Below are 16,567 nucleotides of genomic sequence, written 5' to 3' on the forward strand. Positions count from 1 at the left end.
AAAGTCATGCTGCCTCCGCAACCCCCACCCCCCCTCCACAAACTTGATTGACCCTAAGCTAATCATGGGCTAATTTACAAGACCAATTAATCTACCCAGTATGACTTTGGACTGTGAGAGGAAAGGAGACGACCTGGAGAATATGTATGCATTCCTCAGGGGGGATGTACAGAGACTTCATACAGAACGGCGGCGGAATTGGACTCTGAACTTTGTTACGCCACAAGCTGTAATAGTGAGGTGCTAATTGCTGTGCAACTGTAGCACAGGATACCTCTGGTGAATCCATAACACACACTTGCCAAGTCTAATATTTCCTTAAATCCCCATTGTGGGGGATTTTAATATGCAGTAGATTAGAAAATTCAGGTTGGTGCTGGATCCCAAGAGAAGGAATTGATGGAATACCTAAGAGATAGCTTTTAGAACAGCTTGTCAAGCCCAATAGGGAAAAGACAATTACTATTTGTGTTGTGTAATTAACCAATTTTGATTACAGAACTAAAATTGGATGTATCGGTATTACAGTTGAGTAAAGGGTTCTAAGAGGCACGAGAGAGAAGCTGGAAAAATTTGACAAGATGGAAATACTAGCAAGGATGACAGTAGAGCACTAACTGGAGTTTCTGGGAACAATTCAGAAGATGTATGATCAGTTTATCCCAAAGACGAAACATTCTAAAGAGAGGATGAGGGAACTATGACTAACATGGGAAGTCAAAGACAACATAAAAGCAAAAGAGAGGGCATACAATACTGCAAAAACTAGCAGGAAGCTAGAGGACTGGGAAGCTTTTAAGGACCAGCAGAAGGCAATTACAAAAACAATAAGGAGAGAAAAGATGCAAAACAAAGGTAGCTAGAGGATACCAAAAGTTGTTCTTCAGATATACAAAAAGCAAAAGATGGGAAGAGATTTTGGATCACTGGGAAATTACACTGGAGAAGTTAGCAACAGGGAACAAGTAAAGTGGGGACAAACTGATTAAGTATTTTGTATCAGTTTTCACTCTAAAAGATGTGCATTTAATATTCCAGCAATGTTTGAGTAATATTATAAATACGTTGTTGATTAAGCATACTTTGTTTATTTAAATAATTACTTACAGGTTAAATATAAAAGTACGTAATTAGTATACATCATGACGCTACCACATGATATGCGTGCATCTCGCTTAAAGTAAATACAAAGTACAGAAGTTTTCCCTGGCTCTCCCGTCTTTTTATTTCGATTAGTTTTGGGGTTTATAAAACATAACAGTGCTGACAATGTATTTCAAAAATGAATTCTAATGGAAGCACAACTTAAATTTAGAAGAGCAGTTGAAATAGCTGTATCAGTGTAAACAGCAGACACAGACAATTACCGGTAAGTTGCAGTCAGCAATGATAGTGAGCATGAACAAAAATTGCAACTTCTAAACAGAAGCTTGCTTGGGCAAACTAATTGTGTTACTATTGTGGCAGGGGCTCAGTAACATCAGATCAATGAGGACTTAAAGGCAAAACTTACAGAAAAAGCATTGAAGTAGGACACATACATTGAGCATGTCAGACAGACAAAAATAAATGGACTGCACTAAAAGAAAAGAAGTTAAAAAGTCATTGTAGTTTCAAAACAGGGCACTAACCTGCATGCTGTTGAAGAAGAATCTGATGAGAATGACACAGGACTGAGTAGTCTTAAGATTTTCAATGTAAAAATTAACAAGAGACAAGCAATACAGCCTACACCAGAAGTGAATGGCAAATTAAAATGGAACTGGACACTCGCCTGGCTATTTCAGTCATTCCACAAAGTGAGTTTCAGTGGCAATTCAAAGATATTGAACTGAGGCCTGCAGATATGAAACTAAGAACTTCTGCTGGAGAAAAGATAACTCTTGTAGGAATGACATTTGTAACAGTGAACTACAACAACCAACATAAGCTGATACTCAGGAGGTATACAATCATAGTCATGTCTCATTCCTTACTCTGATTTATTAGAGGCAGCAATAAAATGTACCCAAATGATACAAGATTTTTTCTTGTTGAACTCTGCTAAATAAGAATATGATTATTAGAAACATCAATGATATAGAGGATGGATTTCAAATCCCCTGGGCACTAACAACCTCTAGAATAGGATATGTTTACAAATAATTTCAACTGAATTGAGCCAAATATAATAAGGATAGAATTATTTATTTATTGCTGAGGTATCCATGTATTGGTGAGGATTTAAACTACAGCACAGAGAAAGACTGCGGCAGACATTTCAGACTTAGACAATAAAAGATACGGAGTGATTGCTATGATACAGGTCAGTGAACAGTAGATAACAGTAGTTTCTGTGGAAACACTCATAAAATGGCAAGTAGGCATAAAAAATTTCTCAGCAGACTGAATACCTCAGTCATCTGCACACTCCTATGCCCTGATATCATGTGTGCAATTTCCCCATCTTACTACTGTTACCCCACCCCAACCCATCTATTCTCAGGTCATTTTTTGGAACTGATCTTATTCTATAAGGTGATCTCTCTTGTTTAACATATTATTTTATCACAAACACTTTCAATTCATCTAATATCCCTTAAGCTCTGTTTTGTGCAAGATAAATTCAGGATTCCCACATTAAATGAGTAAAATATGGTGTTTGGTTATGCTGATGCTCAACATCCCAAAGAAAACAAGTGCAATATCTTTTCTAAATGATGGTTTAAATCGAAATGATGACACAATATGTAATATATGTACTTTTAATCTACCCATCCACTGGTGTTTGCAAGAATATTGATAGAGAGAGAGGAGACTTGGATTTGCAATTAAGACCTACTAATTAGGTTTGCAATTTATGGAAGCACAGAACTGCATTAGAAAGGAAGACCTCCTTCTCATCAAACCTACACCAGCTCCCTGTGAAGTGAATGCCATCTCACAGGAAAAGGAAATAAACAAGAGCCAATGCAAACTACTTGGGTAGGGAGAATGGACTGGTAAGAAATTGTATTGTCCAATACGTCTTTATTTTTCATCTTTTTCTTATGTAAAGACCAACTGGCTTTCAGTTTATTTCTATGGGATCTGATTGAAGTGTGTGTTTTATGATAAATTCTCGGTGGTGCTCCACTGTGGTGATTATCCAAGGGAGTTCTCCTCCATAATCCAGAGCATAGGTTTCATACCACCAGCAACTGACTTTAATCAAGCACTTGAGATTCTGCACGATGCCAAATACAAGTAACCGTCTATCCTCACGCAGTTCAAATCAAAATTGGAGATTTCAACCGGGCTTGTTTGAAGAAAATCATGCCCAATTATAACCTGTAGCAACAGCGGTCTACACACTAGACCATTTTTATACTAGGATAGGAAATGTCTACCATTCCATGCCCAGCCTGCATTTCAGTAACTGATCACATGACTTTCCTTCTCCTCCCTGCATGAAGGCAGAGGCTAAAGAGCAAAGATGCAGAGATTAGGACAACAGAGGTGGATGCAGGAGGCAGTGGAGTGGCTATAGCATTGGTTGCAGTCAGTGGACTGGGCTGTGTTCAAGGACTCATTTGAGGATCTGGATGAATAGGCTATGGTTGTCACAGACTATATTAAAACAACTATAGATGAATGTATCCCCACAAAATCATTCAGAGTCTTCCCCAACCAGAAGCCCTGGATGTACCATGAGATCCACACTCTGCTGAGGGCCACATAAGAGGCATTCAAGTGCGGTGACCAAGAAAATTACAAAAGATCAAGATGCGATCTCCGGAAAGCCATCTCATGGGTGAAGTGGCAATTCCAGACTAAACTTGAATCAATGAAGGATACTCACCAGTTTTGGCAGAGCTTGAATGCTATCACCTCTTATAAAGCAAAATGAAGTGACATAGATGACAATAGGGCTTCACTTCTAGATGAACTCAGCACCTTCTATGCTTGCTTTGATCGTCAAAACATGAAAGAATCATTGCGAACGCCCAAAGTCTGCCAATGACCCTGTGACTTCAGACTCTGAGGTAACATGCCTCAATAGCTATAATCCAGAAACACTTATATCCACAGTGATGAAGTGTTTTGAGAGGTTGGTGATGAAACTTATCAACTCCTGCCTGAAAAGAGACTTGGATCTGCTCCAGTTTTCCCATCAGAGCAACTGGTCCACAGTAGGTGCTATTTCTTTCGCTCTTCACTCAACCCTGGAACATTTGGATAGCAAAGGTGCATAGATCAGGATCCTCGTTATCGACTACAGCTCAGCATTCAAAAACATTATCTTCTCAAAACTAATCAATAAGCTTCTAGAAACTGGCTCAATACCTCCTTTACAATTGGACACTCAATCTCCTCACTTGCAAACCCTAGTCAGTTTGGATTGGCAACAATCTACTGTACAATCTCCATCGGCACAGGTACACCACAAAGTTGTGTGCTTAGATTCCAGCTCTACTTGCTTTACACTGATGACTGTGTGGCTAAGCACAGCTCCAATGCCATATTCAAGTTTACTGAGGACACCAGTGCAATAGGCCAAATCAAAGGTGGTGACGAATCAGCATACAGGAAGTTGATTGAAAAGTAGTGGCACAACAACAACCTCTTACACAAAGTCAGCAAGACCAAGGAGCGGATTATGAACTTCAGGAGGAGGAAACTAGAGGGCCAAGAGCCAGTCCTCATAGGAGGATCAGAGGTGAAGAGGGTCAGCTGCTTTAAATTCCTCAGCGTTATCATTTCGGAGGACCTAACCTGGGCCCAGCATGCAAGTCCACTTACGTTGAAAACACGGCAGTGCCTCTACCTCCTTCAGAATTTGCGAAGATTTGGCTTGACTTCTAAAACTTTTACAAACTTCTAGAGGTGGAGAGTACACTGTCTGGGTGCATCAGAGCCCATATGGAAACACCAATGCCCTTGAATGGAAAAGAGTGGTTGATTCGGCCTAGTCCATCATGTGTAAGCTCTACCCCACCATTAAGCACATCTACACAAAGCATTGTCACAGAAAAGCAGTATCCATCGTTAGGGATCCCTGCCACCCATGTCATGCTCTCTTCTTGCTGCTGCCATGAGGAAGAAGATATAGGACCCTCAGGACTCAGGCCATCAGGTTCAGGAACAGTTATTACCTCTCAACCATCAGGCTCCTGAACCAAGAGGATTACTTCATTCAACTCTACATGCCCCATCACTGAACCATTCCCACAACATTTCAAGGACTCTTCATCTTATGTTCTCTATATTTACTGCCTATTTAATTATTGTTATTATTATTTCTTTCTGTTTATATTTACATAGCTTGTTACTTTTGCACACTGGTTGAATGCTCAAGTTGGTGCTGATTTTCATTGATTCTATTATGGATTTATTGAGTATGCCCGCAAGAAAATTTATCTTAGGGTTGTATGTGGTGCATAGGTGTATATTGATAATAAATTTATTTTGAACTTCCACTGATGGGTCATTGAGGGATCCAAAAGAAAAGGAGTTGCCTGTTGGAGTAGGTTAGAGGTAGCTTAGGGGCTAGTATGTTAATGTTGCAGTTTACACTACCAGATATCTGCTCTCCAGTTTGAGTGGTCATGGACTAAGAATTCACATTATTCAGTGAAGATATTACACATTTCTGAGGCTACTGAATTCCTTCCTTTGTTTGCCTTACATTTGCTTGCCATGGTGGTGCTTGCGAGAGAATACTTGTTTTGGGAGTTTGGTGTTGAAATGTGAACAATGTCCATTGAGGCTTAGCAAGTGTTATTAGAGCTTCAACATTGGTATATTAGCCTGAGCAAGTGCACTAACATTGGCTTACTAATCCTGTCAAAGCATTTGGAGGATATTGTGGACAGAGCATCAATTATACCTTGCTGTGCTTTGGATATACCTGCTGTAAGAAAATCACATCTGAGAAACTAGGTGAGAGCAGGGATCATTATTGATGAGTAAATCAGCCATGGTTTTTTTTTGCCAGGTTTAAGTCTTGATAAAGCTCTTCCCTTCATGCAGCTAGAGTGGGTAGGGCATTGTGGCGTAAAAGACTTAGTAAAGTGTAGGGAGGATGATGTAACGTTACTTGACACCAGTTTGCACTGATCCTGGGTCTATTGTAGATCAACTGGTTAATATCATGGCTTCATGTTACAGGTGTAAGATGAATTTCTACAGGCAGACAAATTTGAACAGGATGCTCTACATTTCATCTTGATTGACAAAAGTAGAGGCAATTGTGGTGTCAAAGGAAGCAATGGTTGATGTTCCCTGCATTTCTTTTAGTTGACATGCAGATCAGACCAGCTCCATTGTGCCTTTTAATTGAAAGAGTCCATATCATGTCTTAGGGAGCATGTCTTTGGCTACTGGGAACTACAGATGTGAAGCCCATTGATGACTTTCCTTGTGATGGACTGTGGGATTACCATTTGGATTACAGTCCTACCTTGAGTATAGTCATAAATTTAACCTGCAAGGTTCTTTGGTATCCTTCCTTCCCAGACCTAGAACATGAAAGCATGAGTTTATGCCTTAAGTATGTCAAGCTTGGAACTCGAGTAGGAATGCTCTTTGTTTCTGAGGCCTTGTCATTTTTCAGTTGGCATATGGTCTTCTCAAATAATAAGGAGACAATAAGGCTTGTACCACAATTTGCTGTGGGACAGAATTAAGGATCCTTGCATCAAAGAGAGAATGATGGGCGAGGGGCTCTTCAAAGTACCTCTTCCTGTGGGTGCTGGCAACTTCTTTTTCTTGTTGAATTCACATCTGTCCTTGACTTTCAGTATGTTGGTTCTTAGCTATGTTAGCCATGGGTTCTTATATCAGCATGGAAGAATCAGTACAAGTTACAACCATCAGTGAACTGCTACACTTATTGCACTCTTTCCATCTATCATCTGAAGGTTATGGATTTTGAGGTGGGCATGAACCTTCATTTGTTTCTATAGCTGGTTCTTTTCCTTCTTTGCTTCATATATAGCTGTCAAGTTTTGGATATATGCACCAATAGCCACAGTGTACTGGTTCAGCATTAAACTGAGTTGTGGAATTTTGATATATTCAATTAACCAACAGAACAGTTGCTGAAACATCACGCTAACTCATTCTTGTGGATAAGACGTACAACATAGAACAGAGAATCGAACAGCACATTACAGGCCCTTCAGCCCACAATGTTCTGCCGACCCTCAAACCCTGCCTCCCACATAAGCCCTCCCACCTTAAATTCCTCCATATACCTGTCTAGTAGTCTCTTAAACTTCGCTAGTGTATCTGCCTCCACCACTGACTCAGGCAGTATCCCATGAAGGTGCCTTTCCTCCGGGCTTCCCTTCCTGAAAAAAGTGTATATACCAAACAATTCTATGAGCTGCCCAACTCCAGATCATCATCTCTTAATCAAGGCAGCACCATCAATGACCAATTACTTATCATGGGCTTAAGGCCTCCCAAACCCCTTTTATGACAACTTTGATGGAATCTTTAGATGTCCTCCTGATGCTGACAGATTGCAAACTCCTAGACTTCTGGGAACAATTTGGTAGTTACTGGTTTGTAATTTCCTTGCTATTGGGCGATATCTTCAATGAGAGCTTGCACAACCCTAACAAAAACTTCAGTAAGATAGATGAAATGTTCAGTGAGAAGAATTGCTGAATATTTGGAAATATGGAGGCTAATCAGAAATAGTCAACAAGGCTTTGTGAGGAGCACATCCTTTCTTACTAATGTGAGCAAATTTGTGGGGAGGTAACTAAAAAGACTAATAAATACAGAACAATAGACATTGTTCTTCAAGGTAGGCTAGTCTAGGAGGCTGAGCTAAATGGGATCAAATGCAAGAAGGCAAATGGCATCCAAAACATTCGGTGATAGGAGGCAGACGGTACTGCTGGAGGGATATTTTGATGATTGGAAGTTCATGATCAGCAGTGCATACAGAGATCGGTGTTTGGACCTTTGTTGCTTATGATATATCCTGAAGACTTGCAAGCGAATGTGGGAAGTATGATGGGCGCAAGTTTGCAGATGACAAAAAATTGGTGCCATATGGATTGGGAAGAAATTTGTCTAAGAGTATAGAGGACATAGATTAGCTGAAAATTTGGATGAGGAATTTAATCTGAGTAAACTCACAGTGATGCATTTTATACGCATAGAAAGGTAAATTATATACTATATACTAAGACAAACGTTTCAGTAACTAACGCTAAATAATACTAGATGTACCTGTTCCGACTTACTCAGTAAGAGAACTTCCGATTTTTTTGGGTCCCGATCCACGATAAGCCACGCACATCCTCCCATATACTTTAAATCATCTCTAGATTACTTATAATACCTAATACAATGTAAATGCTATGTAAACTAGTTGTTATACTGCGTTGTTTAGGGAATAATTACAAGAAAAAAAAGTCTGTACATGCTCGAACAACAAGTGCTGGAACAGCACTTCTGGGTTTTCACGATTAGCGGTTGGTTGAATTTGTGCATGTGGAAATCGCGGATAAGGAGGGCCAGCTGTGCATGTCAATGATTTGGATGATGGAATTGATAGCTTTGTTGCCAAGTTTGCACATGGTACGAAGGTTGATGGAGGAGCAGGTAGTGTTGAGGAAACAGGGAAGCTGCAGTAAGAGATTAGGAGAATAGACAAGAACGTGGCAAATGAAAAACAATGTTGGAAAATGAATGGTCATGTAGTATGGTAGAAAAAATAAATGTGCAGTCTATTTTCTAAATGGGGAGAAAATCAAAATATCTGAGATGCAATGTGACTTGGGAGTCCTTGTGCAGAACACCTTAAAGGTTAACTTGCAGGTGGGTCACTGGCAAGGAAGGCAAATGCAATGTTAGCATTCATTTCAAGAGGTCTATAATACAAGAGTAGGGATGTGATGCTGAGTCTTTATAAGGCACTGTTGAGGCCTCACCTTGAGTATTGTGAACAGTTTTGGGCTTCTCATCTAAGAAAGGATGTGCTGGCATTGGAGAGGCTTCTGAGGAGGTTCACAAAGAGGATTCCAGTAATGAAGCGTTATCTTATGAGAAACATTTGTTCGCTTTGGGTCCGTACTTGCTGGAATTTAGAAGGAGGCAGGGGGTTCTCATTGAATCCTTTCTAATGCTGAAAGGCCTAGACAGAGTAGATGTGGAAAGAATGTTTCCCATGGTGGGGGAGTCAAGGACAAAAGGGCACAGCCTCAGGATAGAGGAGCAGCCATTTAAAACAGAAATGATGAGAAATTTCTTTGGTGAATTTGTTACCACAGACAGTTGTGGAGGCCAGGTCATTGGGTGTATTTAAGCCAGAGCTTGATAGGCTCCTGATTTGATATGGCATCAGAGGTGATGGAGAGAAGGCTGGGATGTGGGGCTGAGGAAGGAAAAACAAAAGGATCAGCCATGATTGAATGGCAGAGGAGACCCTTTGGGCCAAATGGCCTAATTCTGCTCCTTTGTTTTATGGTCTTATGGTCAAAGTTACTGCTACCAGTGGCCATGTACCAATTCATACTCAGTGAATGTTTCAATAGGTACATTAAATGTCAAACAAATGTATACAATATACATCCTGAAATGCTTTTTCTTCGCAAACATCCACAAAGAGGAGTGCCCTAAAGAATCAATGACAGTTAAATGTTAGAATCCCAAAGAAACCCCCCCCCCCACGCACAAGCAGCAGCAAAGCATCAATAAAGGCACAGACTTGCAGTACCCCAAAGACTACTTGTTCACCCAGTAAGTCAACATACCATAGGCTCTCCCTCTGCCTAATAAGGGAAGAAGTGATGTCTCCATTTCACAGACTGTTATACAAGGCATCAATGTACATACACTAATTAATTTAATTGGAGAAATTCATACTTCAAAAATAAAACAGTGCAGCTATACTTTTGCTTAAATGAAGTACATCTGCAGTATAATTTATTTTGAAAACAACGAAGTAGCAAAGCAATAAACAGGACAAACAAAACAACAGAATTCAGCAAATCAATGGTCATTGCTGGAGTCTTTGTGCACCTCAAATATTCATTTGTTAACATTCCATAAAAGAATGCAATGAAAGGTAAGTTTTAAAGAATGGCTGCCTCTTATAATTCACAGGAAAAAGCATGATCAATTTCTTAACGTTTATTACTTAAATACACGTGGAAAATAGTGTCCTAATCATATCTAAATACCTACAATTTTATAACGAGAGACTCCAAATCTAACTTTTCATAGTTGTATTTCAGTATGCCTCACTGATTTGCTTCTTTTATTTTACTTAAGTAGTTTACAGGCCATTCTAAACAATCTTTAAAACTTGTGTTTGCTTTCCACCTTTCCCAAAAAATACATAATACACCTATTTCTTACTTCAGTTCTGCCAAACTGCTCATCTAAATTTGTTTCAACTTTGCGAACATTAACCACCCTTCTGATTGATTGCAACGATTTATTTATTATTTACTTAGTGTGGCACAGAAGGTTTCCGTTTAGTCTATGTCAAATGCTAGAGAGCAACCTGACAGTCCAATTCAAGCCCAATTGTTTTTCTATAGACTGCACCTTACTCTGTCCAACATCTTCTTTGATTCTGGTGCCAATTACCTGCACTAAAGGGTAATTTACTGCAAACAATTAACCTAAACGCATGTGTCATTGTCTGCCATGGTAGAAGCTCATAAGTTTACTTGGAGAACATGCAAGCTCCACACAGACAGCAACAGAGGTCAGGATCAAACTCAGATTTCAGAAGCAATGATTGCATTGTAATTCCCTGCCATCATAAGGGAGCATAGTTTTAAGTTTAAGTTTGCTTTCTGCTTTGTAAATCAAACTGACAAATTATTTTGACTTCCTCTTGCAATTGAGGAATGTCTACTCTAACTGCAAGCATTTCATAAATTTAATAAGGTAATGTATTCTTAATATAATTGACGTGGATGATGTATGCATAGACATTCAGTGAATAGATGTAACCAGTGATAACATCTCGACAGTCTATGCTGATTGTGTTCAGAGATCTTAGAGCAGATCCTTTTCTTATCAATTTAGCATCCAACTTTAATCATAATAATTTTAGGTAAATAATACAATTTGGTCTTGATTTTCTGGAATGTGGCTGCTTCCACCCTTACTACTTGTATACTCAATTGTCTCCATTCGTAGGCAGGAAGGAACAGCTTGGCAGACATTAGCTTCCTTGACCACATTAGGTAGGACCTGCATGGACCTAAGATCTTGTGTAACATATTAGGCTATGTGAACATGCTTAAGTGTGTCTCTCTCATGACATAGCTGGGGAAGAAAGATAAAAATTGAAATATGTCACCTGTTTTGCCATGAAAATCAAGGTGTTATTTTAAATGTTATTAAATCTTTATATCATTTAGAAACTATTAATTATTGTCTGCCAACAAGTTTGTGCCTATGTGTTCTGATGTACATGTTGCTGGCAGGTGAGAGAAGCTCATCACGGAACTGTCAACAAAACTCAGTAGCTTCCTGACTAGGTTGTTGCAGGGCTTGGCCATGCGGCTTTAATCAACTAAAACAGCAGAGTGTTGTTGGAAATGTTGATGGAAAGTATGGGACAGAACCGGACTGAGAAAATGTCTTCTGCTTCTCTGACTGACAAAATTTTAGTTCCACTCATTAAGCACAAAGAAACTTTTATTTTCTTTGATATAATTTTTTTAAATTTAGAGATACAACACAGTAACAGGCCCTTCCAGCCCAATGAACCTGCATTGCCCAATTACACCAATATGGCAAATTAACCTACTAATCCATACGTCGTTGGAATGTGGGAGGAAACCAGAGCATCCAGAGCAAACTTATCCTGTCATGGGAGAAGGTACAAACTCCTTACAGATAGTGCCAGAAATTAACCCAGCTTGCTTGCATGATAATAATATTGGGCTAACCACTATGCTACCTTAGTGGTGCAATGTTTTGTGTGCTTTCTCTTTAAGCAACAAAATGTTTGTAAAGCTACATTTTTCCAAATGCTATTGGACTTTAACTTCCAATGTTCTTGAATTATCAGCAGTTTGGAAGACTTGCAGATATTTTTTGAAGATCTTGGTCAGCTTTACTAATTTTATATATTAAATAAACAAAGATTAATATTGCAGATGTGAATGAAATATTACGCTTTCTTGTCACCCAGTCCAATTTTACAGTAAAATTGAAAACTATAACCCTAAGAACACAAATTTAGTGCATGTCCAGATCTATTGCCTTAGAAGAACAAAAGGTTGTAAATTGAGAAATGGAATTATTGATCAACCTCTTTCTTTCAGACAATACTCACCATCTGACCACAGCTGTGCTGAACCTATTAGAGAAGGATAATCCAAATGTTTCTGGCCTTAAAGTCATTGTGCTTTAGGTAAGAAAACTGGATTAAATTGGAAATATGAGAGCAAGAAATGCAATATTCAGAGAATCCTAATGGCTGAATAGCATGTTTAGAAGGGTTTCATGGAGTACAGTTTGATTTTATTATTTTGAATCTTGTTTGAATTGCTTGGGTATAGTGAAAACCTCTAAGATACATAGCCCAGAGAATTGGTATGAAAGTCACAGTCCAAAATTTCTGTGATCCATTCATCCTTATGTGTCAGATGTTATGACGGGTGAATGCCATTAGAGGCGATGAAAAGTCCTCAGTAGCTCAGTGCACAAAGATTAGGGTAGATATTGTTCATTGAAGTGATTCCATGATGCCATTGTTGAATTTATTACATGCATAAATACAATTTTGTCCATTAAAAAATCAGTTTATTGTTCAGCATAAATTTGAGGCTGAGGCCTGATCCAATGAGGCTTCATCCCTATTCTCAATTTACTCAAATTGAGAACTCTTACAGTGTCACACAAGGCTTGATGAATAGATTGACAGGAAGGATATTCGGATTCAGAAAATTTATACCCTTATTCGAAAACCATGAAATCAAATAGGTCTACAGAACTATTTTTATCCAATTTATTTTCTGAATCACCAGTCTTTGAATTTATCTCCTTTAGAAAATATCAAATTTCTTTTTAATATTGTGGTTCAATTCCTTCTTGCCTATCCTATCACTCCTCTCTTAAACACTTGTAACAATATTGAATGTTATAAGGTGTTACGTCCGTAGCCCCCTCCTTTGTGAGAATCGCAAGATCACCGATGGGTTGGGTCAAGGGGCCCAGGAAATGAGAGTGGGATGTGCAAAATGCCTCATTTCCCTGGTGATGTAAAGCTACGGGACATGGCCATTGTCTCCGGAAGACCAAGTTGTGTATTGAGTACTGTACCATTCATTGAAGCCCCTCAGAGTGGGCTGGTTGAGGGATTGCATCATCCCAACCTGATTGACATCGGAGACCCCGTGAGGAAGTATAAAAGAGGGTCTGGGGAACAACCCCTCTAGACGCACCAGAAGAAACATTAAGCGACCACGTAACAGCAGGAAGTCATCTGAAGGAAGCCACGTGCGTTCGATTCCATGGCTGGAACTAACGGAAGACAGCTTTTAGCTAACAACGGGGAAGCCCGCTTCCCTGACTCAACGGATTGGCATCATAAAAGACATGGGGCAAGTTAAACCACATCGTTTTTAAACCCAACAACGCTGCAGCTTGAGCAAACTGATAGTGACAGTTATCTTTCCATCGGACAATACATTATCCCCTAGACAACGATAGAACGATTTCTTATTGATTATTATTATACCCGCACGCTAGATTTAGTATTGATGACGTATATTATCTGTATGTTTGCATTAATCTTATTTTTGTGCCCTTTATCAATAAATACTTTTAAAAATAGTACCATCAGACTTCAACGGACCTCTCTATCTTTGCTGGTAAGTGATCCAGTTACGGGAATTCGTAACAAAAGTTAAAAATTATAAGAGCAAGTTCCATTTCAAAAATTGGTGGTCTAAAGTATAACATTTATATTGGAAATACAAGAACAAAAATAGTTCCCTTAATATATAGTGTCCGTTATTGAATATAGAACACCACACAGGAAGAGGCTTTTTGGCCCATGATGTCATGCTGAACTAATTAAATTAGCAGTTAACTAACCTAATCCCTATGGCCTACACAATGTCCATTATCTTCCAATTCTTGCAGAGAGCCTCTTGAATGTCTCTGTTGTGTTTGCCTTCACCACCAACCCATGGGAAAAAGGTATCAGTAATTTAATCTTTCTATGCCTCTCATAAATATATAAACCTATATTAGATCTCCTCTCAGCCCCCACCACTCCAGAGAATGCAACCCAAGTTTGTCCAACCCCCTTTTACAGCACATGCCCTCTAATCTGTGCTCATTCTGATAAACTCCTTCTGCACTCTCTCCAAAGCACAAACCAGAACTGAATGCAATATTTCAGATGCAGCCTAACGAAAGTTTTATAAAACTGCAACATAACTTGCAAATCTTGAAATTGTTTCCTCAACTAATAAAGCAAAGCACATCATATGCCTTCTTTCTGGGAGTTATGAACTTGGACCTCAATTCACCTATGCACATTAATACTGTTAAGGTTACTGTTAAGATATTTATATTTTATGTGCTCTCTACTTGATTTCTGGCAATATACTTACAGTTAATGAAGGTGCAAATCTTTCTTGGAAGATACTTACAGAAAAGCTTTGCATAATCCAACTTGAACACTGCAAGTTTGGCTCTTTTAAAGAAAAGACAATGGATTTTCCATTAGCTTGAGAAAATCCATTAGCAAATCAATGAAGTTAAATTTGACATGAGAATTTCCAAGGGATTCTCATGTCAAATTTAACTTCACTGATTTCTCTGATGACCCTCTGATGAATTACAGGAAAAATATTTTTCTGGAATCATCCCAAACTAGCTGTAGAAACATCATTAGTCCCAATTTTTTCTATGGTTTTAACAGCTTATCTAATAAAATTTGAATTGAAATTTCAGATGGAATATTAATTGAATACAGCATGGATCATTAAAGATGTTGTTTGAAGACGTGTAACTATTTCAAGTCATTTCTGAATTTTGGTTTATTTCAAGGCAGAATCCTAATCAATTTAGGGGTTTTACTGAAATAGCTACACGGGCTTTGTGTCTAATGCAGAAATAATCTTGTGTTCAGAGTTCAAGTTCAAATCTTTGCAATTTACTTTTCTGCTTAATTCATATTTCATTAATACAAGATCCGTTCTCTATTGTGTATTGAACTAAATCCCAACTAAAACAGCAGTGCCAGGGAAAGACATTTGGAGAGCAAACAGACAGTGGGAGTGGGAGATAAAGTGTGTGTGTGTACTGGTATCTGACAAAAAACAATGGTATACACAGAATTAGAAGCTAGCTGAGGGCTACATTTTGACAAAGCATTGGACTAAAACTGAGAAAAAGAAAGCTGTACATAAACTGAGAGAAAGCAGAGCTGCTAGCCAATAGTGTGAAAACTATAGCTGGATATAGAGTTAGAGCACATGTAAGGGAGAAATCCTTTCAAGTCCACAGTGACTTTCCACAAAATCATAAATACTTTTTTCACATCAAATACTATTTTCCGGCCTAAATGTCATAACTCTTAGATTCTTAAATATCCAGAAATCTGTTGTAATTTGTTTTGAATGCAATCAATGATAGGGTCTCCGAGTCTCCTCATCCCACCAAGGTCCAAATTCAAAGAGGTAACATTACCCTTCCAATGAAAAAGCTTCTTCTGCTTACAGCCCAGAACATGACCCAATATTGCGTGATTTAAAACAAATTTTCTACCGAAGTGAATAACCTCACAGTTTTGTGCATCTTATTCCATCATCCATCTTGCTGCCCATGCATTTAACGTATCTACTCTTACCACCTCTAAGAGCTACTTAGCATCATCACCACTAATATTTCTACTTTGTTTTGTGTCAGAGCAAACAAGGGAATAGCACCAATATACTTTTCAGCTAGGTTATTGATATAGACTGTAAATTAGCCCAAGCACCAATCTTTATGTCCTACCTGTTACATCCAATCAACACAAGAGTATCTGTTTCATCTCATTCTTTGCTTCCTATTTGCTAACCAATCCTCTTAGAAATTCCCTGCCATAAATTTATGCTAATTCTGTGTTTCAGTATTACTACTTCCCAAGTGTCCTAGAGAGGAGATGGAAGAACTCAAGGCCAGCTGCTAGGCAAATAACCTCTTCCTCAATGTCAACAAAACAAAGAAGAAGATTATCGACTCCAGGAAAGCCCATGCCACTTTCACCCTTCTTCACATCAGAGGCTCAACATTTGAAACTGTGAGTAATTTCTAACTCCTGGGTGTGTCTTTCTTGGACAACCTCTTACAGTCCCAGAACACATCTTCCATGATCAAGAAAGCTCAACAACGCCTCTATTTTCTGAGGAGGCTGGATTATGCACTTCAACACTCACGGTGTCCTACAGGTGCACAATTGAAACTTGCTGCATCACTGTGAGGTACAGAAGCTGCATTGGGGCAGACAGGAGGCCTCTACAATGGGTTGTTAAAACTGCCCAACACATTACTGGCACCAGCCTACCCACCATCAAGGGCATATATACAGAAAAGTGCTGGTGAAAGGACAGCAATATCA

General features: G+C 38.9%; 1 protein-coding gene across 12 annotated transcripts in view; it reads right to left on the reverse strand.

Moving 5' to 3' along the window:
• nrxn1a (neurexin 1a) overlaps positions 1-16,567 on the reverse strand; it is a 1,527,797-nt gene that overhangs the window by 67,976 nt on the left and 1,443,254 nt on the right. For 7 of the 12 annotated variants that reach the window (XM_059985919.1, XM_059985918.1, XM_059985915.1 and 4 more), the window contains one exon: positions 6,446-6,469. The exons of the other annotated variants lie outside the window; for them this stretch is intronic. In XM_059985919.1, coding sequence (XP_059841902.1) covers positions 6,446-6,469 — 24 coding nt within the window. The remainder of the gene's footprint in view (positions 1-6,445; positions 6,470-16,567) is intronic. 12 annotated transcript variants of the gene reach the window in all.

The sequence above is a fragment of the Hypanus sabinus genome, chromosome 12, assembly GCF_030144855.1.
Source record: "Hypanus sabinus isolate sHypSab1 chromosome 12, sHypSab1.hap1, whole genome shotgun sequence".
NCBI lineage: Eukaryota > Metazoa > Chordata > Chondrichthyes > Myliobatiformes > Dasyatidae > Hypanus > Hypanus sabinus.